This window comes from Nyctereutes procyonoides, unplaced genomic scaffold (genome assembly GCF_905146905.1).
Source record: "Nyctereutes procyonoides isolate TBG_1078 unplaced genomic scaffold, NYPRO_anot_genome, whole genome shotgun sequence".
NCBI lineage: Eukaryota > Metazoa > Chordata > Mammalia > Carnivora > Canidae > Nyctereutes > Nyctereutes procyonoides.
In genome coordinates, this window is record NW_026575051.1 from 15,770,645 (window position 1) to 15,794,978 (window position 24,334).

General features: G+C 40.3%; 1 protein-coding gene across 4 annotated transcripts in view; it reads left to right on the forward strand.

The window, feature by feature from the left end:
* Positions 1-23,184, forward strand: part of LOC129512741 (adhesion G protein-coupled receptor F4-like) — a 31,343-nt gene extending 8,159 nt beyond the window's left edge. For 2 of the 4 annotated variants that reach the window (XM_055330298.1, XM_055330299.1), the window contains 8 exons: positions 7,990-8,044; positions 10,454-10,605; positions 11,354-11,605; positions 12,647-14,026; positions 16,852-16,893; positions 17,755-17,814; positions 18,849-18,905; positions 22,440-23,184. In XM_055330298.1, coding sequence (XP_055186273.1) covers positions 7,990-8,044; positions 10,454-10,605; positions 11,354-11,605; positions 12,647-14,026; positions 16,852-16,893; positions 17,755-17,814; positions 18,849-18,896 — 1,989 coding nt within the window. In that variant the 3' untranslated portion in view covers positions 18,897-18,905; positions 22,440-23,184. Of the gene's footprint in view, positions 1-7,989; positions 8,045-10,453; positions 10,606-11,353; positions 11,606-12,646; positions 14,027-16,851; positions 16,894-17,754; positions 17,815-18,848; positions 18,906-20,351; positions 21,853-22,439 lie in introns of those variants that run through there. The other 2 variants (XM_055330300.1, XM_055330301.1) reach the window with 2 other exon arrangements.
* The last annotated feature ends 1,150 nt before the right edge of the window (positions 23,185-24,334 follow it).

The following is a 24,334-nucleotide window of genomic DNA, read 5'->3' on the forward strand; positions in this document are numbered from 1 at the left end:
TAATATAGTTGAAAAATCACTTTGCAAGCCACAAAATACGTAGATAGGCCGCTGTTGGGAGGAGGAAGTACTAGCCTGGCAGCTAGCAATTCAGCCCCAGACCTTAACTTTGCTTCTCATTAGTTGCACAAGTTGTTTTGCTTCTTTGAATCTTAATTTCTTTATCTATAACATAGGGTGTTTTGTTCATTTATTTTTATTTATTTTACTTTCTATTTTTGTATATTTTTTTTATTGGAGTTCATTTGCCAACATATAGCATAACACCCAGTGCTCATCCTGTCAAGTGCCCCCCTCAGTGCCTGTCACCCAGTCACCCCATCTCCCCTTCCACCATCCTTTGTTCATTTCTCAGTGTTAGGAGTCTCTCATGTTCTCTTTCCCTCTCTGATTTTTCCCACTCATTTTCTCTCCTTTCCTCTATAATCCCTTTCACTATTTTTTATATTCCCCATATGAGTGAAACCATATCATGACCATCCTTCTCCAATTGACTTATTTCACTCAGCATAATACCCTCTAGTTCCATCCATGTCGAAGCAAATGGTGGGTATTTGTCGTTTCTAATGGCTGAGTAATATTCCATTGTATACATAGACCACATCTTCTTTATCCATTCATCTTTCGATGGACACTGAGGCTCCTTCCACAGTTTGGCTATGGTGGACATGGCTGCTATAAACATCAGGGTGCAGGTGTCCTGGCATTTCACTGCATCTGTATCTCTGGGGTAAATCCCCAGCAGTGCAATTGCTGGGTCGCAGTGCAGTTCTATTTTTAACTTTGAGGAGCCTCCACAGTTTTCCAGAGTGGCTGCACCAGTTCACATTCCCACCAACAGTGCAAGAGGGTTCCCCTTTCTCCACATCCTCTCCAACATTTGTTGTTTCCTGTCTTGTTAATTTTCACTATTCTCACAGGTGTGAGGTGGTATCTCATTATGGTTTTGATTTGTATTTCCCTGATGGTCAGTGATGTGGAACATTTTCTCATGAGCTTGTTGGCCATGTGTAGGTCTTCTTTGGTGAAATTTATGTTCATGTCTTTTGCCCATTTTATGATTGGACTGTTTGTTTCTTTGCTGTTGAGTTTAGTAAGTTCTTTATAGATCTTGGATACTAGCCCTTTATCTGATATGTCATTTGCAAATATCTTCTCCCATCCTGTACGTTGTCTTTTAGTTTTGTTGACTGTTTCTTTTGTGTGCAGAAGCTTTTTATCTTGATGAAGTCCCAATAGTTCATTTTTGCTTTTGTTTCCCTTGCCTTCATAGATATATCTTGAAGAAGTTGCTGTGGCCAAGTTCAAAAAGGGTGTTGCCTGTGTTCTCCACTAGGATTTTGATGGATTCTTGTCTCACATTTAGATTTTTCAACCATTCTGAGTTTATCTTTGTGTCTGGTGTGAGAGAACGGCCTAGTTTAATTCTTCTACATGTGGCTATCCAATTTCCCCAACACAATTTATTGAATAGACTGTCCTTTTTCCAGGGGATATTCTTTCCTGCTTTGTTGAATATTAGTTGACCATAGAGTTGAGTGTCCACTTCTGGGTTCTCTACTCTGTTCCATTGATCTATGTGTCTGTTTTTGTGCCAGTACCACACTGTCTTGATGATCACAGCTTTGTAGTACAACTCGAAATCCGGCATTTTGATGTTCCCAGCTATGGTTTTCTTTTTCAGTATTCCTCTGGCTATTTGGGGTCTTTTCTGACTCTACACAAATCTTAAGATTATTTGTTCCAACTCTGTGAAGAAAGTCCATGGTATTTTGATAGGGATTGCATTGAATGTGAATTGTCCTTGGTAGCGTAGACATTTTCATAATATGAATTCTTCCAATCCATGAGCATGGAATATTTTTCCATCTCTTTGTATCTTCCTCAATTTCTTTAAGAAGCGTTGTGTAGTTCTTAGGGTATAGATCCTTTACCTCTTTGGTTAGGTTTATTCCTAGGTATCTTATGCTTTTGGGTGCAATTGTAAATGGGATTGACTCCTTAATTTCTCTTTCTTCAGTCTCATTGTTAGTGTATAGAAATGCCACTGATTTCTGGGCATTGATTTTGTATCCTGCCATACTGCTGAATTGCTGTATGAGTTCTAGCAATCTTGGGGTGGAGTCTTTTGGGTTTTCTATGTACAGTATCATGTCATCTGCAAAGAGGGAGAGTTTGACTTCCTCTTTGCCAATTTGAATGCCTTTTATTTCTTTTTGTTGTCTGACTGCTGTGGGTAGGAGTTCTAGTACTACGTTGAATAGCAGTGGTGAAAGTGGACATCCCTGTCATGTTCCTGATCTTAGGGGAAAGGCTCTCAGGTTTTCCCCATTGAGAATGATATTTGCTGTGGGCTTTTCATAGATGGCTTTTAAGATGCTGAGGAATGTTCCCTCTATACCTACACTCTGAAGAGTTTTGATCAGGAATGGATGCTGTAGGGTGGCCCTGGTGGTGCAGCGATTTAGCACTGCCTGCAGCCCAGGTGTGATCCCGGAGACCTGGGATCGAGTCCCACGTGCGGCTTCCTGCGTGGAGCCTGCTTCTCCCTCTGCCTTTCTCCCTCTCTCTCTCTCTCTGAATAAATAAATAAATAAATCTTAAGAAAAAAAAAGGAATGGATGCTGTATTTTGTCCAATGCTTTCTCTGCATCTATTGAGAGGTTCATATGGTTCTTGTTTTTTCTCTTGTTGATATGATCTATCAAAATGATTGTTTTATGAGTGTCGAACCAACCTTGTGTCCTGGGGATAAATCCCACTTGGTCATGGTGAATAATCTTCTTAATGTACTGTTGGATCCTATTGGCTAGTATCTTGTTGAGAATTTTTGCATCTGTGTTCATCAGGGATATTGGTCTATAATTCTCCTTTTTGGTAAGGTCTTTGGTTTTGGGATTAAGGTGATGCTGGCCTCATAAAACCAGTTTGGAAATATTCCATCCCTTTCTATCTTTTGGAACAGCTTTAGTAGAATAGGTATTGTTTCTTCTTTAAACGTTTGATAGAATTCCCCTGGGAAGCCATCTGGCCCTGAACTTTTGTGTTTGGGAGGTTTTTGATGACTGCCTCAATTTCCTCCCTGGTTATTGGCCTGTTCATGTTTTCTATTTCTTCCTGTTCCAGTTTTGGTAATTTGTGGTTTTCCAGAAATGGGTCCATTTCTTCTAGATTGCCTAATTTACTGGCATATAGCTGCTCATAATATGTTTTTAAAATCGTTTGTATTTCCTTGGTATTGGTTGTGATCTCTCCTCTTACATTCATGATTTTATTAATTTGAGTCTTTTTTCTTTCTAATGAGGCTGGCTAATGGTTTATCTATCTTATTAATTCTTTCAAAGAACCAACTCCTGGTTTTGTTGATCTGTTCTACAGTCTGGTCTCTATTTCATCGAGTTCTGCTCTAATCTTTATTAACTCTCCTCTGCTTGGTGTAGTTTTTATTTGCTTGTCTTTCTCTAGTTCCTTTAGGTGTGAGGTTAGCTTGTGTATTTGAGTTTTTTCTTTCTTTCTTTCTTTTTTTTTTTTTTGAGGGAAGCTTGTATTGCTATCTATTTCCCTCTTAGGACTGCTTTGGCTGTATCCCAAAGATTTTAAATGGTTGTATTTTCATTTTCATTAGTTTCCATGAATCTTTTTAATTCTTCTCTAATTTCCTGGTTGAACTATTTATCTTTTAGTAGAGTGCTCTTTAACCTCCACATGTTTGAGTTTCTTTCAAATTTCTTCTTGTGATTGAGTTCTAGTTTCAAAGCATTGTGATCTGCAAATATGCAGGGGACAATCTCAATCTTTTGGTAATGGTTGAGACCTGATTTGTGACCCTGTATGTGGTCCATTCTGGAGAAAGTTCCATATGTTCTTGAAAATAACGTGTATTTGGTTGCATTCAGATGGAAGGTTCTGTATATACGTGAAATCCATCTGGTCCAGTCTATCATTTAAAGCCCTTGTTTCTTTGGTGATGTTGTGCTTAGAATCTGTCATTTGCAGAAAGCGCCGTGTTGAAGTCTCCTACTATTAGTGTGTTATTATCTAAGTATCTCTTTACTTTCATTATTAATTGATTGATATACTTGGCAGCTCCCACATTAGGGGCATAAATATTCACGATTGTTAGGTTTTCTTGTTGGGTAGTTTCTTTAAGTATGATATGGTGTCCCTTTTCATCTCTTACTAGAGTCTTTGGGATAAACTTTATTTATCTAATATGAGGATTGCTACCCCAGCTTTCTTTTGAGGACCATTTGAATGGTAAATAGTTCTCCAACCTTTCATTTTCAGGCTGGAGGTGTCCTGAGGTCTAAAATGAGTCTCTTGTTGACAGCAAATAGATGGGTCTTGCTTTTTTATCCAGTCCAAAATCCTGCATCTTTTGATGGGATCATTCAGCCCATTCACATTCAGAGTAACTACTGAAAGATATGAATTTAGTGTCATTATAATACCTATTCAGTCCCTGTTTTTGTGGATTGTTTCTTTGGGCTTCCTCTTTCTTCTTCAGGAACCCCCTTAATATTTTTTGCAGAGCTTGTTTTGTGGTCACATATTCTTTCAGTTTCTGGCTATCCTGGAAGCTCTTTATCCCTCTTTCTATTCTGAATGAGAGCCTTGTTGGATAGAGTATTCTTGGCTGCATGTTCTTCTCATTTAGGACCCTGAATATATCTTGCCAACCCTTTCTGGCCTGCCAGGTCTCTGTGGAGAGGTCTGCTGTTAATCTGATATTTCTCCCCATATAAGTTAAGAATCTCTTGTCTCTTGCTGCTTTAAGAGTTTTCTCTTTATCTTTGGAATTTGCAAGTCTCACGATTAAATGTTGAGGCGTTGAATGGTTTTTATTGATTTAGAGGGGGGACCTCTCTGTCTCCTGGATCTGAATGCCTGTTTCCCTCCCCAAATTAGGGAAGTTCTCAGCTATGATTTGTTCAAATATGCTTTCTGGCCCTCTGTCCCTCTGAGCGTTTTCTGGAACCCCAATTATACGTAGATTTTTCCTTCTGAGGCTATCATTTATTTCCCTTAACCTTTCCTCATGGTCTTTTCATTGTTTTTCTCCTTTTCCCTCAGCTTCCTTCCTTGCCATCAACTTGTCTTCTATGTTTCTCACTCTTTCTTCCACCTCATTAACCCTCATCATTAAGACCTTCAGTTTGGATTGCATCTCATTTCATTGTTTTTTAATTTTGGCCTGATTAGATCTAAATTCTGCAGTCATGAAGTCTCTTGAATCCTTTTTGCTTTTTTCCAGAGCCACCAGTAGCTTTATAATTGTGCTTCTGAATTGGCTTTCTGACATCGAATTATAATCCATATTTTGTAACTGTGGCAGAGTGCTGTTTTTGATTCTTTCTTTTGTGGAAAGTTCTTCCTTCTAGTCCTTTTGCTCAGTGTAGAGTGGTTGTATGAGTGGGCTGAGTCAAGAATATCAAACACAACCTAAGTAAATTTCACCCTAGATGATTCTGACAAGGTCAGAGACCAGAAAATGAAAACAAAGATCAGAACAAAATAAAACAAAAGGACCACTAAAGTGAAAAACAAATTTTAAAAAAAAGTAGTAAAAAATAAGAGGCCAAGAATCCCAAAGAAGAAGAAGAAAAAAGAGAAAAAAAAAGCAAGAGTAAAGAAGAAAAAAAAGAGAAGAAAAAAAGGAGGGAGTACTGGGAGATGGTGATGGTGTGATGAAGTTGTAGTGGAGGGAGAATGTAGTCTACCTGAGGGGTCCTAGAGGGTGATCCTCTTGGTTCTGAGTGTATTAAGTTCTGTATGTTAGAAGATGCTCAGTCCCAAATTTATATAAACCAGAAATACCTATAGAAAGTCCCAACACTGACCACCAAAACCTAAATGAGATAAAAGAGGGGGACAGGGGCAGCCGGGGTGGCTCAGCTGTTTAGCACCACCTTCAGCCCAGGGCATGATTCTGGGGACCCAGGATCACGTCCCATATCCGGCTCCTTGCTTGGAGCCTGCTTCTCCTTCTACCTGTGTCTCTGCCTCTCTCTCTCTCTGTCTCAAATAAATAAAATCTTAAAAAAAAAAAAGAGGGGGATAGGATGTGAATGAAGATAGAGTATAATCTTACAGAATGAACCAGCACAGTATACCACTTTGTCTGGGTGCATGCTGGTCATGTTTTAGAACATATTAACTTCCACCATTGTAAAACAAAATGGGTCAGAGAAATAAACACAAAACAAAAAACATATCTCGTGTATCTCCCAAAATTATATTGAGTATGTTCAAGGAAATCTAGACATGGAAAATATATCCAGGACCTGTAATTATAGAAATATGAAAGTCAAAAAGGAAGAAACTTAAAACTGAAGAGGTGGTAAAATATTGTAGTTAAGGTGGGAAGAGAAAAAATATTGGAAAATTTTAGTCTGATATAAAAACAAGTTGTGCTGGAAAAAGGGGGAGAAAGGGGGGCATACCCTGTAGTTCTATATACTATAAATCCCTCAACTTCCCCTGGAGCTGTCCTGTGCTGCTGGTTCAAGAACTTGCTCTTCCCCTGTCCTTCCAGCTGGTCTTCTGGGAGAGGGGCTGCTGTGCTGACTGGTGTGTTCACCTGGGGGAGCTGCCCCGCTCCCCCCACTGGGTGCCAGGCTCAGTGGGAGCTGGTTACTCCCATGAGGCCCATGTCCCCTGGCAGCCCCGACCCTCCCAGGCACAGGGTGACACCAGGAGGAACAACCCCACTGGCGGCGGCCAGCCCTCCAGCCCTGGAGTCAGCTCCCGCAGTAACCACCACAGCTCCCAGCCTGCAGGGGCCTGGATGCACCGGGGCGGAGTTGGGGGCGCTGACCTGCACAGCTCGGGGGCGCCGGTGGCAGGAGCCTCCCCGCAGTCCTGGGCCCTCCCCACCTCTGCCTGTCCCGGGGGGAACCCACGATCCCCGCTGTGTCCCCAGCACCCTGGGCTCAGGGCCTGCGCCGCTGGCATCGCTCCCGGGCGGTGGACCCCGAAGGCAGCAGGGCGCAGCCCCCTCCGCCCAGAGCCCCCCGACCCCCGGCTTCTCCCCAAGGCCCCGCCGGGTGCTCCAGCCCTTTACCGCGCTCGGCCGCGGGGTGTGGGGCGCTGTCCCCGGGGCACTTCCTCTGTTAGTGACCCCAGGAGGCTGGGGGCCCCACTCCTGCAGTCCTTCCCGGGTTCTCCGCCGAGCGCCTTTCCCTCCGGGAAGAGTCCGGTGCCGATTGTTAAAGTTCCCGCTTCCCAGGGCGGGGCTCCCCTGTCCCGGGGTTCCCGCAGCCCTTAGCCCGGCTCCTCGCGGGGCCCTCCCCCACTGGTTTCTTTTTTATTTTTATTTTTCCTCCTTCCCACCTTGCTAGAAGTGCAAACCCTTGTCTCTGTAGCGTTCCAGCTTCTCTCTTTAAATCTCAGGTCGAACCGTAGGTGTGCAGGATGTTTTGGAAGTTACCTAGTGAGTTGGTGGGGCCAGGTGAGGGGAGGCCCCTGCTCCTCCGCCTGCTTGCCTAGAGTTGTAGTTTTTTCCTTTTAGATCATTTTTATAGCCCTTTATAGCTACAAATGAGTTTGTGATTCTATTATTGTCACCTAATGATTATTCCTAGCATCTGCTCATTTCCTCCTCTCTGGGGATAGTGTGGTATTTGGTGGATCAGATTAGCTCCATTTCACAGTTAAAATTAATACAGATAGAGACCAGCTTAGCATTATAATTGTTACATCTCCTCTGCCCCTGGGTACTTAAACTTTCCAAAATATGTACCCAATCCACTACACTAACCTGACCCTCAAGGCCCAAGTGACCACCGGCAAGAGGGTAGTTTGTCTTCCATATGTGTTCATCTCCATGCTTCTGTCTGCAAGTTCCTGCAGTATCACACATGGACCTGGTGCAGTTTTCTTCTGATTCCTGAACACATTTTCTCTTCATATCCACATGGAGCCTCTAAATTGAGATAAGAGAGGAGAGTCCCATGGTAAAGAGGACCTTTGGGAATTTATGTTTTACAGGATGGAGATAAACCTCAACATCCTGAAGGGAAACTCAAGACTGGAAGGATACAAGGTATGTGTCTACAGAACAGTCTTCTTCCATATGGAGACTGGACAGAGTAAAGAAGGGCCCAAATACTGCCGAGCATGTCTCCAGGCCACAAGCTTTCAAATAGAATAACAGTCTTCAACCAGTTCTCATTGTTAACCAGCATTGATGGACTTTTTTACAATTAGACCATTATCCATGGCATAGTCAATGACCCACATTGGCAAATATTCATATGCGTTCTAGAATAGAAGACAAGTGTTCCCTTTAAAACTCCAAAGGGAAATCTATTTGAATTAATGAGCTAACAAGAAACAGAAGAGGGAACAGGGCAGCATTCCTTCCTTCACGTGAAGATATTTTCAGAATGCTTAAATGTACGTAATACTCTGGCGCTGAGGAATCTATTGAAATGAGGTAAGATAGGTATTGTGTTGGTGAGACTGGTTGCTTTCAAGAAGTCAGAGATAAACAATGGAGATAATCATTACTAGTAAGATAGTGAAATCACACAGTTAGCCACCCCCCATATTAGGGATAATTGGATTCTGCACAGACATGTCCATGTATATTTTTAGCAACAAATACATCTCTACATAGATATGGAGTTGAGAAAAGAGGGAGAGAGATGGCTAACCTTCATTGAACATTTATGGCAATAATGATTGAAATGCTGAACAGGATGCTATCTCATTCAATGTTTGTAACAAGACTATGGGCATCACCTCCAAACTGTATGAATGAAGAAATTGAGAAGCACTGAGCTCAAATAATTTACAAAACCGGGTACGGTGGGTAGGTGGTAAAGAAAAAGGCTAACTTCGTTGTTTCCTTTCTCCATGAATGGACTCATCCACAGAGCTGTCCAAGCCATTAATATGAATGCATCCCTTGACTCATAGGCAATTAGTCACCACTTGGTATTGACTGCAACACCTTACTAGCTCTCATTATGATTTACTTCTTTTCCTTCCATTACCACTATCCTAAGGCAATTCTTCCTAGGAATACTTCAATAGCTTTATTCTTGGGCTCCCTGACTCAAGTCAACCCACCTACTCATGGCCCAAAGCAGGCCTGCCACTGGGTTTTAAAAATAAAGTTTTATTGGAACACAGCCATGCCCATTTATTTACGTATTGTCTTTGATTGCTTTCATGCCACAAAGGCACAGTTAAGTAGTTATGACAAAGACCACATAGCCTACAATGCTGAAAATATTTACATTCTGGCTAGAGTTATCATATTTAGCAAATAAAAATATGAAATGCCTCATTAAACTTAAATGTTAGATAAACAATGAATGGTATTGCATGGGTCATATGAACACTACTTATCCATTGTTTAACTGAATATCTTCAAGTGATTCCTGTTATTCATGGAATCTGTATTTGCAAATTCTTCTGTTCATTGAAACTTATTTGTAACCCCCAAATCACTAGTCACAGTGCTTTCTGGATCATTCACAGAAAAAAATAATCAAGGTAGCTAAAGTGCAAGTTCCCAGCCAAACAAGGTGGCTTTTTGTCTTCTTGTTCTAGCTGTCCTACTACAAACAAGTGTAATTTTGGTGGTGTATGTAATGCCATATTTTTTTTTTTCATTTTGTACTTTTTTTTAAGTGATTTCACTGTTTAAAATGGCCCTGAGTGTAGTTCTGAAGGGCTGTCTAGTGTTCCTGTAAAGGCTGTGATGTGCCTTAAGGAGAAAATACACATCTTAGATAAGCTTTGTTCATGTGCTATTGTGAGTTATGGTGCTATTGGCCATGAGTTCAATGTTATGAATCAACAACATAAATAAAGTGTCTTTAAATAGAAACACACACAAAATGAGCTCATTTATCAATCAGTTGATAAAAATGTTGTGAGGAAAAGCTTGTAAGAACCTGCCTTGATTTCCCCTCATTCAGTGTTTGTGGAAGCAACTTCATGAACATAACTACTGCAAATGATGAGAATCAACTGTGTCTGAAAATAAAATTAATATTTTGCTAGGCTTTGTGTATGATATCTGGCAACTCTATCTGTTCCTTTATAAAAATTTTACTGCATTCTGCTCTATGCTATTGTTAATTATCTTTCAAAAGCAAATCCATTCACACTTTCTGGTAATCCTTGTATTAGCACAGAATTCAAAGTCCTTCATTCCTTCACTCCTGCTTTTCTCCCATCCTCCTCTCTTGCCACCTTCCCCTTGGAAGCTCTGAACTAGTCTTTCTGTATGACCTGTGATCCCTTCTGTCCATATGCTGTTCACTCTGTCTAGACATTAGCTTTGCAATTTGCCTGGTAAGCCGTAGCTGGTGCTGAGGACACTGTTAAATGTCACCTCCTCTGGGAAGCAACCCCCAAATCCCTAGAATGAGTTAGCTGCCTCCCTCAGAGTGTAGCAATGCTAATTAGGCCTCCTCCTCTCTCTTTTCCTTTTCAGAGAAATGCCATGAACCTTGCATCACCACTTCCAACTGCAGCCAGCCCTGTGCTCAGCACTTTCGTGGAGAAATAGGATTTACATGTCATCAAAACAAGTGGCAAAAATCAACTGAAACATGTACAAGCCTTTCTGTGGAAACACTCTTTAAGGTAATGCATTTGCAGATTATTGGCTTCCGGGGCTAATTTCCCAGGAGAAGGTACTGGCATGTTCATGTGTTCTGTTCGGCATGACAACAAATCTCAGATCTAGATTTGGGAAAATAGCAAAGTGGGTGAAATTTGTCTCTTCTTCCTTCCTTACCCAAACTCTTAGATACTCTCCCCATCCTCACTCTCTCTTTCTCCCTCTGAGCATCTTTTCTCAAAAATAGATCAGAAACTCAATCACACGATGGAAAATGCTTAGAGGTTAAAGTTTGAGCTCTAAAGATGGATTTGTGTGTAACTTCGTCTTATTAGGGAACTTGCAACTTCTTGAAATTACAGTTTAGCATTCTTTGACTGGCCAAACTCCAAATTCATTCTCCAACCCATTCCCACAAATTCCATGTGATTCCTCTTTCAAAAAATTAAAAAAAAAAAAAGGACAAATTTTGTTTTTAGAATTTCTCCACATCTCTAGAGGAAACTATCTTATCACATTTGAGTTAAGAACCATTGTCCTGAAAGCAATAGGTCAGTATCTTGATCTCAGTGGGAATTTTGGTGGAATTTCTTGTCTGTGCATGACTCCATCTTACTGTCTCCCACTTTTTTGGCATCTAAACACCTTTTTAGGACCACTTGCTTCCCTATTTTCCCCAGGTGGTGTATTTGTGCCTTAGCTTCTTTACTCTGACATGGGTTAGGTACTTAATCATTTTTTAACAAAACGACTTTTTCTTTTTAAAAACAGGACTTCAATAGTGCGTCACGCCTTTCCCTAGCAGCATCATCCATACCTGTACATGTACTTGATTTTCGAGCTCCAGAGCCCATGGAGAGTGTAGCCCAAGGAATCCGCAGGAACTGTCCAGTTGACTATGCCTGCATACTCGATGTTGTGAAGTCATCAGAAGCCACATCTGGAAACATTGCATTTATAGTGGAGTTATTAAGAAATATTTCTATAGATTTGTCTGATAATGTTACCCGAGAAAAAATGAAGGTATTCTTTGATAATTTCATTAAAAAAACTTGATGGTATTTTTTTTTTGTACCAAATCTTGCATTTAAACAGTTTCAAATGTACTTTTCAGGGTATAAGGTATGAAAACTAAAGCAACCATAACAACAAAGATATGTATTTTATTTCGGTTTTGCATATCAACTCACTCTAGTTTATGGAACTTTTCAAGAAGTTAGCACATTTTTAATACATGTTTTTGTATAGACTCACTATTTTCAAGAAAATGTCCCAAAAAAATGGCTGTGAGCAAAACTATGTTGCCCGCATTTCATTCTGTAGATAATTGTTCTGAGAAATGTTAATGGAGGTTTCATTTCTAAAAGGGAAATCTGTACATAGTAGATGTAGTAATTCCAAGTTAAATAAAGATAAACAGGCTTTCTTTTCTTTTCTTTTTTTTTAAGATTTGTATTTATTTATTCATGAGAGACACAGAGAGAGGGGCAGATACATAGGCAGAGGGAGAAGGAGGCTCACTGCAGGGGGTTTGATGCTGGGATTCCAGGACCCCAGGATTGCACCCTGAGGCAAAGGCAGACACTCACTACTGAGCCACCCATGCTTCCCAATAAACAAGTTTTCTTATGGCAGAACTTTTTAGAGCTTTTCATGTGTTAATGAAACTTGGAACTCCTTATAAGAGAGGGGATAGGGATATGGTATGCAGTATTTCTCAAATTTAGGTTTTTATAGAATGTACCCCCAAATCCCTCCATTAAACAATCATTAATATCTCATGAGAATTTTGGGTTAAATGGAATGCAGTTTGGAAAGGCTGCCCCAGGCACATAATAAAGCAGGTAAACTTTATCTGTGATTTTTTTTTTTTAAATTTTAATCGTTGTTTTACTTTACTTCCCTCTCTGAAGGCTTCTTAGCATGAGATTCTAATAAACTGTGAATTTGAAGAGAAATATGTCAAATAAGATTTGATCGCTAGAAATTTCAGGTTTTAGAAATTGGCTTTCTACAATAATGTGTAAATCCTTAGCATAATTTCCATTTTTTTCTCCATTGCAGAGTTATAGTGAAGTGGCCAACCACATCCTTGACACAGCAGCCATTTCAAATTGGGCTTTCATTCCAGACAAAAATACCAGCTCAGATTTGTTGCAGTCAGTGAATCTGTTTGCAAGGCAACTCCACATCCACAATGAATCTGAGAACATTGCGGATGAACTCTTCATTCAGGCAAAAGGGCTTCTCATCAACCACAATACCTCAGAGAAAAAGTTCAATTTCTCTGTGAGCAAGAACAATACAACAGAGGGTATCTTAGGAGTAATAGAAATTCCCAGACAAGAGCTGTGGAAGCTGCCACCAAATGCATCCCAAGCCATCAGCATAGCTTTTCCCACGTTGGGGGCCATATTGAAGGAAGTCCACTTACAAAATGTGAGTCTTCCTAGACCTGTAAATGGTCTCGTCCTTTCAGTGATTTTACCAGAAGAATTGAAGCAAGTCTTATTCACCTTTGAGAAGATCAACAAGTCCCGGAATGCCAGGGCCCAGTGTGTTGGCTGGCACTCCAGGAAAAGGAGGTGGGACGAGAATGCATGTGAAACCACATTGGAGATCATGAACAAAGTGAAATGTTTGTGTAACTACACCAACATGGTGATGTCCTTTTCAATTCTAATGTCCCCCAAATCTATAGAAAACAAAGTCCTTGACTACATCACCTGCATTGGGCTCAGCATCTCCATCTTTAGCCTGATTCTTTGCCTGATCATTGAAGCCATGGTGTGGTCCCGGGTGGTTGTGACAGAGATATCATACATGCGTCATGTGTGCATCGTGAACATAGCTGTGTCACTCCTGATTGCTAATGTGTGGTTCATCATAAACTCTAACTTTCACAAAAAGGTCCAGGACTCCAACTGGTGTGTTGCACTGACATTTTTCAGCCACTTTTTCTACCTCTCTCTGTTTTTCTGGATGTTCTTCAAAGCACTGCTCATCATCTATGGGATATTGGTTGTTTTCCGTAGGATGATGAAGTCCCGCATGATGGCCATTGGCTTTGCCATTGGCTATGGGTGCCCCTTGATCATTGCTGGCACCACAGTTGCTGTCACAGTGCCAGAGAAAGGCTACATGAGACCTGATGCTTGTTGGCTTAACTGGGACAATACCAAAGCCCTTTTAGCATTTGCCATCCCAGCCTTGGTCATTGTGGCTGTGAATCTTGTGGTGGTTTTGGTTGTTGCTGTCAATACTCAGAGGCCCTCTATTGGAAGTTCCAAGTCTCAGGATCTGGCCATAATTATGAGGATCAGCAAAAATGTTGCCATCCTCACCCCGTTGTTGGGACTGACCTGGGGTTTTGGAATAGCTACACTTATAGAAGACACTTCCTTGATATTCCATATAATCTTTGCCCTCCTCAATGCTTTTCAGGTAAGTTCCAAGAAGTAGACTTCTTTTATTAATTAATATTATTAATAAATGTTTTATTTATAAGATTATTTTTATTTTATAATTCACTATTCTGGCTATACAACAAAAAATGGCTGTGACTGAAAAACATAGAATACAGTGTTTCATTTCTTTCCATGTTTTACAGACATTCAGCTGTGGCATCTCTCACACTATTGGTTGTCAAGTTGGATTTAGTTGATCAGGCTGATTGGGTGGGAATCTCCTTTCTTCTGTCCTCAACTGATCCATTGTATCCCTCCTAAAGTTTCAATGTCAGAAGAAGTTGACCTTTATTCATGGAAGACTAGTCTTTCATCAAAGATGTGTGAGTCTACACTCACATGCTATGCCTCAAAACAAAGCACAGTTTTTATCCTTTCTCATGCAATTTGGGAACTCAGTGAAATAGTCATTTTCCATAGTATGAAGAGACAGGGCTTGCCATTCTCTTTGAGTGCTAATGGGTTAGGAGTTCTCATGCTGCTTCCCTGTGAAATAAATGTTAGGTCGTTCTTCATTGAAATGGATCTTGCTGCATGTTGCTCCACCTTAAAAATGTTACTTTCCTCTGGGCTTCAACCTTCTCCTTAGCAAGATAAAGATATACATCTAAAATTGGGCAGCCCTGGTGGCTTAGCGGTTTCGTGCCCCCTTCAGCCCAGGGCGTGATCCTGGAGAGCCAGGATTGAGTCCCATGTCAGGCTCCCTGCATGGAGCCTGCTTCTCCCTCTGCCTGTGTCTCTGCCTCTCTCTCTCTCTCTCTCTGTGTCTCTAAAAAATAAATAAAATCTTAAAAAAAAAAAATCTAAAATCATCTCTATTGTCTTTTCTTGTTCTACCATATGTGGTTTGGCAAAATTATCCCTCTAAAATTTGCTTTGCTCTGTGTTGGCGACTGAGCTTGTACTTTTGGGAAGCTGTCACTAGCCAGACTGCTTTTCAAACCTATAAGTAATAGCAAATTTGGCAAGTTCACATCTTTAATTATACTTTGAATCAGGGGATGGCAAACTCCAGCCTGCTGCCTATTTTTGTAAATAGTCTTACTGGAATAAAGCCATACTCATTTATTTACATTTTGCCTATGGCTGCTTTTGAGCTACCATGGCAAAGTTGAGTAGTTGTAACACAAACTGTGTAGCCCACAAAGCTAAAAACATTTCTTATCTGATTCTTCACAGAAAAAAATTTTCTAGCCACTGCTTTAAATATATAAATATAACTGCTTAGTAAAGCAGCAATGTATTCCTATTAACATGTCACTATTACTCTATTTAAAAAGGTAGTATGAAATACAAAGCAGACTTTTAAGAAATGCCCACTCAGATCAATTATAAATCTTGCTCATACTTCTTTAATAACTATGATGAACATTTATTTCATTCTTTGCCCTGCATGGCTTTATTTTTTTTTAAGATTTTATTTATTTATTCATAGAGACACAGAGAGAGAGAGGCAGAGACACAGGCAGAGGGAGAAGCAGGCTCCATGCAGGGAGTCCGATGTGGGACTCGATTCTGGGTCTCCAGGATCACACCCTGGGCTGAAGGCGGCGCTAAACCCCTGCACCACCGCTGCACCACCCGGGCTGCCCCTGCATGGCTTTAAAGAGAAACTTTTGACTTACGGTTTTTTTTGTTTTGTTTTGTTTTTTTAAATCAAAAGTTCTTGGACTGACATAAATCTCCCAACTCTTGAAGTTACTTTGGTGATTAATGATCTCATTCTTTTTTTTTTTTTTAACTTTGCAACTTAATCAAACCCCAGAATGTTTTATTCTGTTTCTTTTCTGAATCACTTCTTTTTTCTTGATAGAAAGAAAAATACTGAAACCCTTTTAGGTAAATTCACTCCAACTTTTCTCAGCAAGCTTTCCCTGTGAGTCATGTTTAAAATTCTTTATCTTCTGATCAGCATTTCTCCACCATGAAACTATCCTTAGAAACCCAGCCTTCCTTCCACTCTCATGGCAGGATCCAGAATTTTCTTTTCTTTTCCTTTTATTTCTTTTCTTTTCTTTTCAAAAAGATTTTAACCATTTATTCATGAGAGACACAGAGAGAAGGCAGAGATATAGGCAGAGGTAGAAGCAGGCTCCCCATAGGGATCCTGATGTGGGACTCCATCCCCATACCCTGGGATCATGCCCTGAGCCGAAGGCAGACACTCAACTGCTGAGCCACCCAGTGGTCTGGGACCCAGAATTTTCTTAAACTTCAACTTCTACCATTTAAAAAGATTGACTGTAGATTACTGTGACTTTGTAGGTAACCAAATAATTTAAACTTGCTTTTAAATTTCTGTAGTTTTTCTCTTTTATGCATAAACTTAATTCCACCAGCTCAGAGAGCCTGCTATTTCTTGACTTTTAACTCCAACTGAAAGTAAACTGTAATACAGGTTTTACTTCTCAAGATACCTTCCATGATTGATTGTTACTTTGAGCTATAGGATTCCATGTCATGTTATGTCATGTTACTAAGAGTAAGAACAGCTAAATATTTGGAAAGAAAGTAAACAGATATAATAAGGTAGAAAACATTATCCTACATCTGTAGCCGTTCAATAAATATCAATAATTGTCATGTGCAGACATGAAGGTGACCCTCTTTCTTTGAGGTACAATCACAGAAAATACTTGTCAATGTATTTTTCTTTTTTTTTCTTTTATTCCTGAATCAGTAGAAGGGCAAGGTTCTAATGTCCAATAACTGTCGTTGAAGATATCTAGAAGAGTGGTATTAAAACAGTTGGGATATTGTCTGCCAAATCATCCCTCATACTTCTGTTGAATTTTTCCACAGGGGTTCTTTATCCTGCTGTTTGGAACCATTATGGACCGCAAGGTAATTTAAATTTGTTTCACTCATTGTAAAAATTTTCACAGGGCTCAGGGTAGCAGGGGGGTGAAACAGCTTTGATCAGAAAGCCTGGTCCATGGGGGTGAATTTGAGGCATGAGCTGAGGGGAGGAAGAGAGAGAAGTATATTCTCATTTCCTGTACTTAATTCAACAGGAGGCTGTATATGAGAGTAGCTAAAAGAATAAAAACCATAACCAGAATTTTAATTTTAATCCTAAATCTAATTATAATAACCAAAATTTTAGTTTTTTTATTATTTTATTTTTTAAAAGATTTTTTATTTATTTATTCATGAGAGACACACACACAGAGAGAGAGAGAGAGAGAGAGAGAGAGGCAGAGACATAGGCAGAGGGAGAAGCAGGCTTCATGCAGGGAGCCTGATGCAGGACCTGGTCCTGGGTCTCCAGGATCACACCCTGGGCTGAAGGTGCCGCTAAACCGCTGAGCCACCCAGGCTGCCCCATTTTATTTTATTTTATTTTTTTAAAATGTATTTATTTGTTCATGAGAGACACACACAGAGAGGCAGAGACATAGGCAGAGGGAGAAGCGGGCTCCCTGTGAAGAGCCTGATGCAGGACTCAATCCTGAGACCCTGGAATCATGCACTGAGTCAAATGTAGACACTCAACCTCTGAGCCACCCAGGTGCCCCCGGAATTTTAGTTTTAATCCTAAATCTAAGTATAACGACACCTTAATTTTTATCCAAATCTTATTGGCTAAGCACTAGACTAAGCCATCTGATGCTGCTTCTTCCAGGGTTACTGGTCTCGAAGTTTCAGGACCTGGGTCTGGGTTTTGGGGATGTTGTCATTTCTTGTCTGTCATTGCTTCTTCAGATAAGAGATGCTCTGAGGATGAGGATGTCTTCACTGAAGGGAAGATCAAGGGCCGCAGAGGTAAGCCTTCCCTTTCAGGCTCAATACTGAAGGGTCCTCAGCAGAGTCATGTAGAGACAAATATTATAGCTTGGTATTTAGGATTTGTTAGCAAAGTGAATTATTAGGGCATACATTCATTCATTCATTCATTCATTTCTTCACTCGACAAATTTGGAGTGTCTAACTGAGGCTTAAGGTCAGTAAAATATACCTCTCTAGAGAATTTTCCACCTTGGATGTATTTCAGCTTGACATCTGGACCGTTGAGATGGGACAACATGAAACCAGGATCAAGACTCGTAAAACACTAGAGCTGGGAAGTGAGAGATGAGTTAGAAATGAGGTTCTAGTCCAAGCTAGTTGTTTCCTAGGTGAGGAAATCAAGGTCCAGAGTGCTTATGAGATTTGCCTGAAGCCACCCGGATAATCATGAGAATTAGCATTCTCTTTGCTCAGGACTCTTTTCAGTAAACCATATTCTTAGATTGAAGTATATGTATACTTGTTGATCTTGAAGATGACTTTGACCAAGCTATCCATCTTTTAAGGTACCAACTAGAATTGCCATCAGTGCTATATTAATTAATTAGAAAGAAGTCATTTACTTAACCAACAATTTTACAATAAAAGCTACTTTCTTAAAAATAAACAAAGAACTTTCTGAACACATTGAGAGTCAGCACTTACAGTTAACTAGTATTGAGGGTGACTTTTGGCATCCCTAGTTCATCAATTCTAAGATAGGCATTTTTTTCACCTTTAAACATTTCTGAAATTGGAATGTATCTTACAATCAGGGGCATGTCATGAGTTAATTGGCAAGTTTTTTTTCTTTCTTTTTGTTAAGGGAATATAATAATGACATAGCTAACAATGTTAGGTTCTGAAATATAATTTAATTCTGTGTAGCTGTGTCAATTTGAGTACTATTTTTCAGGCTTCCATTTTTACATGTTTATCTCTAGGAAGACATATATATAAATATAAACACATTTTTTTTTGTCAATGCCGTTACTTAGTGACATTGCTGTTGACTTTTTTTTTTCATTTAGAATGCATCATTAAGCCCAACCAATGGATCTAAATTAATGAATCGTTGAAGATGAGATGTGAGTATTAAAAACTCAAGGAGAATCTTTACTTTAAAGTTGTGACAAACTCCTGAATGTCCCTTGTGAGCTCACTATGGCCTATGGTGTGATGCAGGAGTGAGGTGGGGAGGGAACAGGTAGATAGATCTTTCAGAGATTAAAAACTTCTTTACTACACAGTGCATAAGTGAAAATATGCACATCCTCAAAACCTATGCCATGTCAGTGTCTACGTCCACATTTTTAAAAAGTTTTAATTAATTTAAATTTCAGGTAACATACAGTGTAATATTAGTTTCAGGAATACAATATAGTCATTCAGTACTTTCATAGAACACCCAGTGCTCATCACAGCAAGTGTCCTCCTTCATCCCCATCACCTATTTCAACCATCACCACCTCCATCTCTCCTCTGGTAGCCATTAGTTTGTTCTCTACAGTGAAGAGTGTGTTTCTTGGTTTGCCTCCCTCTCTCTTTCCCTCACCTTTGCTTATTTGTTTTGTTTCTTAAATTCCACATATGAGTGAAGTCATATGGTATCTTTCTTTCTCTGAATGACTTACTGATTTAGCATGATACTCTTTAGCTCCATGCATGTCATTGCAAATGGCAAGGTTTCATTCTTTTTTATGGCTGAGTAACATCCCATTATATATATATATATACACACACACACACACATATATACACATACATATATGTATGTATATACATACATATATACATACATACATACATATATACATACATATATATCATATATATATATCTCACTTCTTTTTTTATCCATTCATCAATCAATGGACATTTGAGCTGTTTCTGTAGTTTGACTATTATAGAATGAGATAATGCTACTATAAACACCAGGGTGCATATATTCCTTTGAGTTAGTATTTTTAGTGCATATATTCCTTTAGAGTTAGTATATGGCCAAATCTTAAGCATACTTCTCTTTCCTCAATGAGGGGATGATGTCATCAGATCTACACTGATACAGGATACACCCTTGCTGTCTATAGCACTCACACACCTTAATTCCATCTTGTCAGTAAGTGGTGACACTTATAATAGTCTCATTGTTGAGAAGGAAGGCTTTAATTGATTGAAATCACAAAGCAACAAGCCTCTCTCCCTAATGAAGTTGGAGTCCAGAATCATCCCTAAGGGAGTATGAGTAGAATTACAGCAAGTTAGCTGCCTAACAGCCAACCTTTGAGACATATTTCTACACAGATGAAATTAAGGAAAAACAAATACTGGACATCCATAAAGAGGAGATACATAACAAAGAGGCATCCAGGAGCCTGAGAGGTCTAGGGGAACATGAGCAGGGATGATCGATTTTGGTATGGTTTTGTCTTAGAGAGGTTTCATGGCTTTTGTATATGGATATAGATGTCTCAGATTTTTTAAAACACCATCTGGAAGCAGGCACATCCTCTTTTAAATTCATTCTCTTTCAGAGTCAGGGCCCAGTATTGAGCAATGGGGCAAAGCCAAGAGTTGAAACAGTGGAATCACAGACATTCTGAGTTGGTGGACCTCTTAAGGGACCTGCTACGTTACAGATCCTACAAACCTCATGTTGTGCTGCTATGGGACATTGGCTCATGGTCCCCGGGAGAGAAAGAGGGGTTTGTCATACATGCTGTCAGGCATTGTGTGGGGTGCTGGGAAAACACCAGCATATTATCCTTAATTAATTATCTTCACATTTGGGTTTTTATGTCAGTAATTTAAAAGTGGGGAGGAGAGATATCATAGTCTTTTAAAAAGGGGAACTCTCCCACCTCTCCTCATTTCCTAGTCCACAGAGCTCCTCCACAGTGGAACATCACTATAACATTTCTTGATTCGTCACTACTCAAGAGGTAATTCAAATGACCTGTGAAAGGTCAGCTTTCACAGTTGACCTTTCCATTAAGTTCAGATTTGACCTATTTTAGGAAGTTTGTTAGACTGTTTCAGGTAGAGGAGGATCTGCCTCCTGGGGATACTAAATCTATGCCTTCTAAAGGAGAGAGGCTGGTTGAAGTCTAATCTCCAGCGAGCTGAGTGGACCAGGTTGGCTGTAGTAAAAATTGGATAAAACCAATAGAACTCAGGATCTGGACCGATCTCCTACCTGGAATTAGGGAGGTGCACAAAGCTTCCACGACAGGGTGGGAGAAAGTGTAGGGAGGAGGTGGAGATGTACTAACAACTCCCCAAAAATAATCCTCACCACATGATTCTTCAACTCTTGTTTTTGAACCTGTGAGGTAGGGGATGAACTGAAGATTGCATTTTCTCATTGTATCCTTCATAGGTGGCCAAGTGCCTATCGAATTCTCTCAGTACTTGGAGCTGTGCTTTTTACATGCGGACACACATGGAACCAGAAGGATTAGAAACAGCAGCTGACACTGGTGCAGACCGTTTTAGGGGTGCAACGAGTTAGACATCAGGGATAGGAAATTCACTATAAGTGAATGGAGACCTAGGAGCACAAGAGGGGTTTCAGCAGGATGGGGGTGGGGGGGCGGTGCTCCATCCATGGGTTAAGGTCAGAATTATGGAACATAATTAACATGTTCAGCAACATAGGGGATGGGGGAGGTTTGGTAAGTGCAGGGCAGGTTGCAGCCCAAGGCAGGGCTAAACCACAAGGAAAAGGCAGTATTTCAAACTTTAAATCAGGGTACAAAATTGAAGACTGCCAGAGTCTGAGGAAATACGCAGAATTCCATTGGTGAGACAGGGGCCAGGAGTTCCGAATTGGACTCTTAGGACTTGTGACCTTGAGCGTGGGTGGAAGCTATCCCAGTGACCTATCCCAGTCTATATCCCAGTGGTCTATCCCAGTGACCTCAGGTTTGATGGCTCTTAGAAACGAGGTCAGGAAAGGTTTGTTAGGAGGTCTGGAGATCAGGGAAGGACTGCAGAGGTGTGTGAATCCCATTCTGGAGGCAGAGAAGAGAGAGAGAAGGGGGGTGGGTGGGTGGGGGAGGACACAGCTGCACAGCGCCCTCTGCTGTTCTGACCCAGTGTTATTCCCAGTGTCCCTAGGAAGTCTCTTCGGTTCCTGGAAAATATGTGTTTATTCCTGAATTCACCTCAAAGGATGCAGAACTCTTCATTCCACAGTGAGACATGAGACTGACTGAACAAATGCCTCCAGAGAAACGACATGGTTTTCTGTGTGAAGTTGTAAGTTCAGAGTAGCAGTCATTCTAGAGACCAAGCTTAGGTAGCCCAAGAGGTAGAGAGGACGTTGAGCACCAAGTTTAGGGCTGAGGGAGCAGCCTGAAGAAGGGAGAGGGCACAGGAAAAGGAACCCAGGAGAATAGCCTTCCTACTGTGTGGCTTTGAGGAGATGGCTCAAGGCCTCTGGGCCTCTGTTCCCTCATCTGTAAAATGGGGCTAGTGATAGTACATACCTCCCAGGATGGTTTTAGGATTCAACGAGCTAACATATTCAGAACTTGGAGAATAATGCCTGGTTCAAATTAAGTTATCAGTAAGTGCCAGCTATACTTCCTGTTAACGTGTGTTTTAACCATTTTGCTTAGGCTGCTCCATTTTTCGAAAATGTTCCGTGTCCTGGACTGAGAGTGAAGCTCTAGGAGAGGGAAGCTGGAATGTAGGGGCAACCGAGCTTCCTCAGAAGACTTTCTCTTCTAGCCAAGTATGACACCTAAGCCATCAGGGCAAAATGTTTGCTGAAGAAAAAGTGAGAATGACATTTGGTGACTGGGTTTGAAGGACGTAGAACCACTGACCTTTTGACCACCTACCCATGACTTGCAAGAGCCTGGCTTCTTGGTCAACCTTGTCAAGATTAAGATAGTAAGCCATTTTCTGAGGTCCTGGGCGAGCCTGGAGCTATTGGGGTTCTACTGAAGGTGGTCTGCTTTCACCCTCAAGGCCTATTCTGTGTCTCCTCCATAAGCCCAGCCACTGTAACTGTATGGATCCTGCATACTTTGGGGGACAGGAGTTATATCCAGTGTCAAGGGTAGGGGTGGGCATGAGAGTAGAAGGTGGGGTGGCAGCAGAAATACTGAATCTACTTTGGAGACAGTTAAGTCATGGTAGGTTTCCTAAAAATAGGAACAGAAGAAAAATAAGAGGACTTTTAAATGTGTTTATTATTTTAGTCTGTTTTAGACCTTGCATAAAATAATTTAGCTCCTAGGACTTTAGTTTCCTCATTTGTGAAACTTAAACATATTCTTGTAGATATTATTATTTGTGTGTGTGTTTAAAGCCTATACATAAAAAAATTTTAGACATGAAAATAAAAACATTTACTTTTCACAACTTGTTCATGTGTGAGTTTATTCAAGGTGGATGGCCCCATTGGTACCACAACATTCTTGGGTACAACCCTTTTATCAGTCTACCTCAACCCATTGACCGGATACTCAGGAAGCCCAGGAAAGTAATCCTATCATGTATTTATAAGGTGAGGACCTGGAAATATTTGGCAAACAGCACTGCAGTCTTTCAGACATGCTCAGTAAAATTTCTATTGCCAGTTTGGTTTTAAACAGACGGGCCTATCAGTAGGGCTGAAGAGGACCGTGTGTGTGTGGGTGGTGCAGTTTGATGAAAGCAGAAGTAGTAAAGGCCAGTCACCCCTTTTTCACAAAACCCACACACAAGTACCTTTTTGCAACCCTGCTTTCAGGACTTTTAGTGTTGGTAGTTTATAAACAAGACAAGGGTTGGTTTCAAATCAAACTAATTATTTTAGTGATAAAAAATTTTAGTCATTTGGAAATTGTAGTCCTTTCATAGAATTAAATTATTCATAATGAGGGACATGAATATATCTTCTATATTTAGAACATTTCCTGAACATTCATTTATTGACCCACTTTTCTTTTCTGACTCTAGCCATTATAAAAACAATTTTTACTTCTCTCAACCCCCTGAGATTTAGAAAGTTCAGTGCATCAGGTAATTCCAAACCAAATAATTGCCTTTAGTTTGGTGGATTTACTTGGTGTCATATCAAGGTCAAATTAATAATTTCCTCATGATAATAGCATTTAGTCTCTTTTTTCCCATATTTTTCCAAGCTCTCCCTCTTCTTAGCACATATTAGGGGAACTATCATGCTGAGTAGTCAGTTCTGCAGTAAGAAAACACATGCATTTTAAAAACCACCACACTATGCAAACTGGTAATAAAACTCGCAGAACTTATGGGAAGAATGCATTAGGGATGTAATATGCCAGTATCAAGGCATGAATCTTAGGCAGAAATATCTTAGCCTTGAGCAATTCAGCTTAAAAACAAATTTTCTCCTAGAAATTTTTCCCTTCTGATAATTTTCATCTCTGAACACAACTCAGTGACTTAATGGTTGTACTCTCATTGAGGAATCAATTCTTCTTTTCTTTTTTCTTTCTTTCTCCTCCTCCTCCTCCTCCTCCTCCTCCTCCTCCTCTTCCTTCTC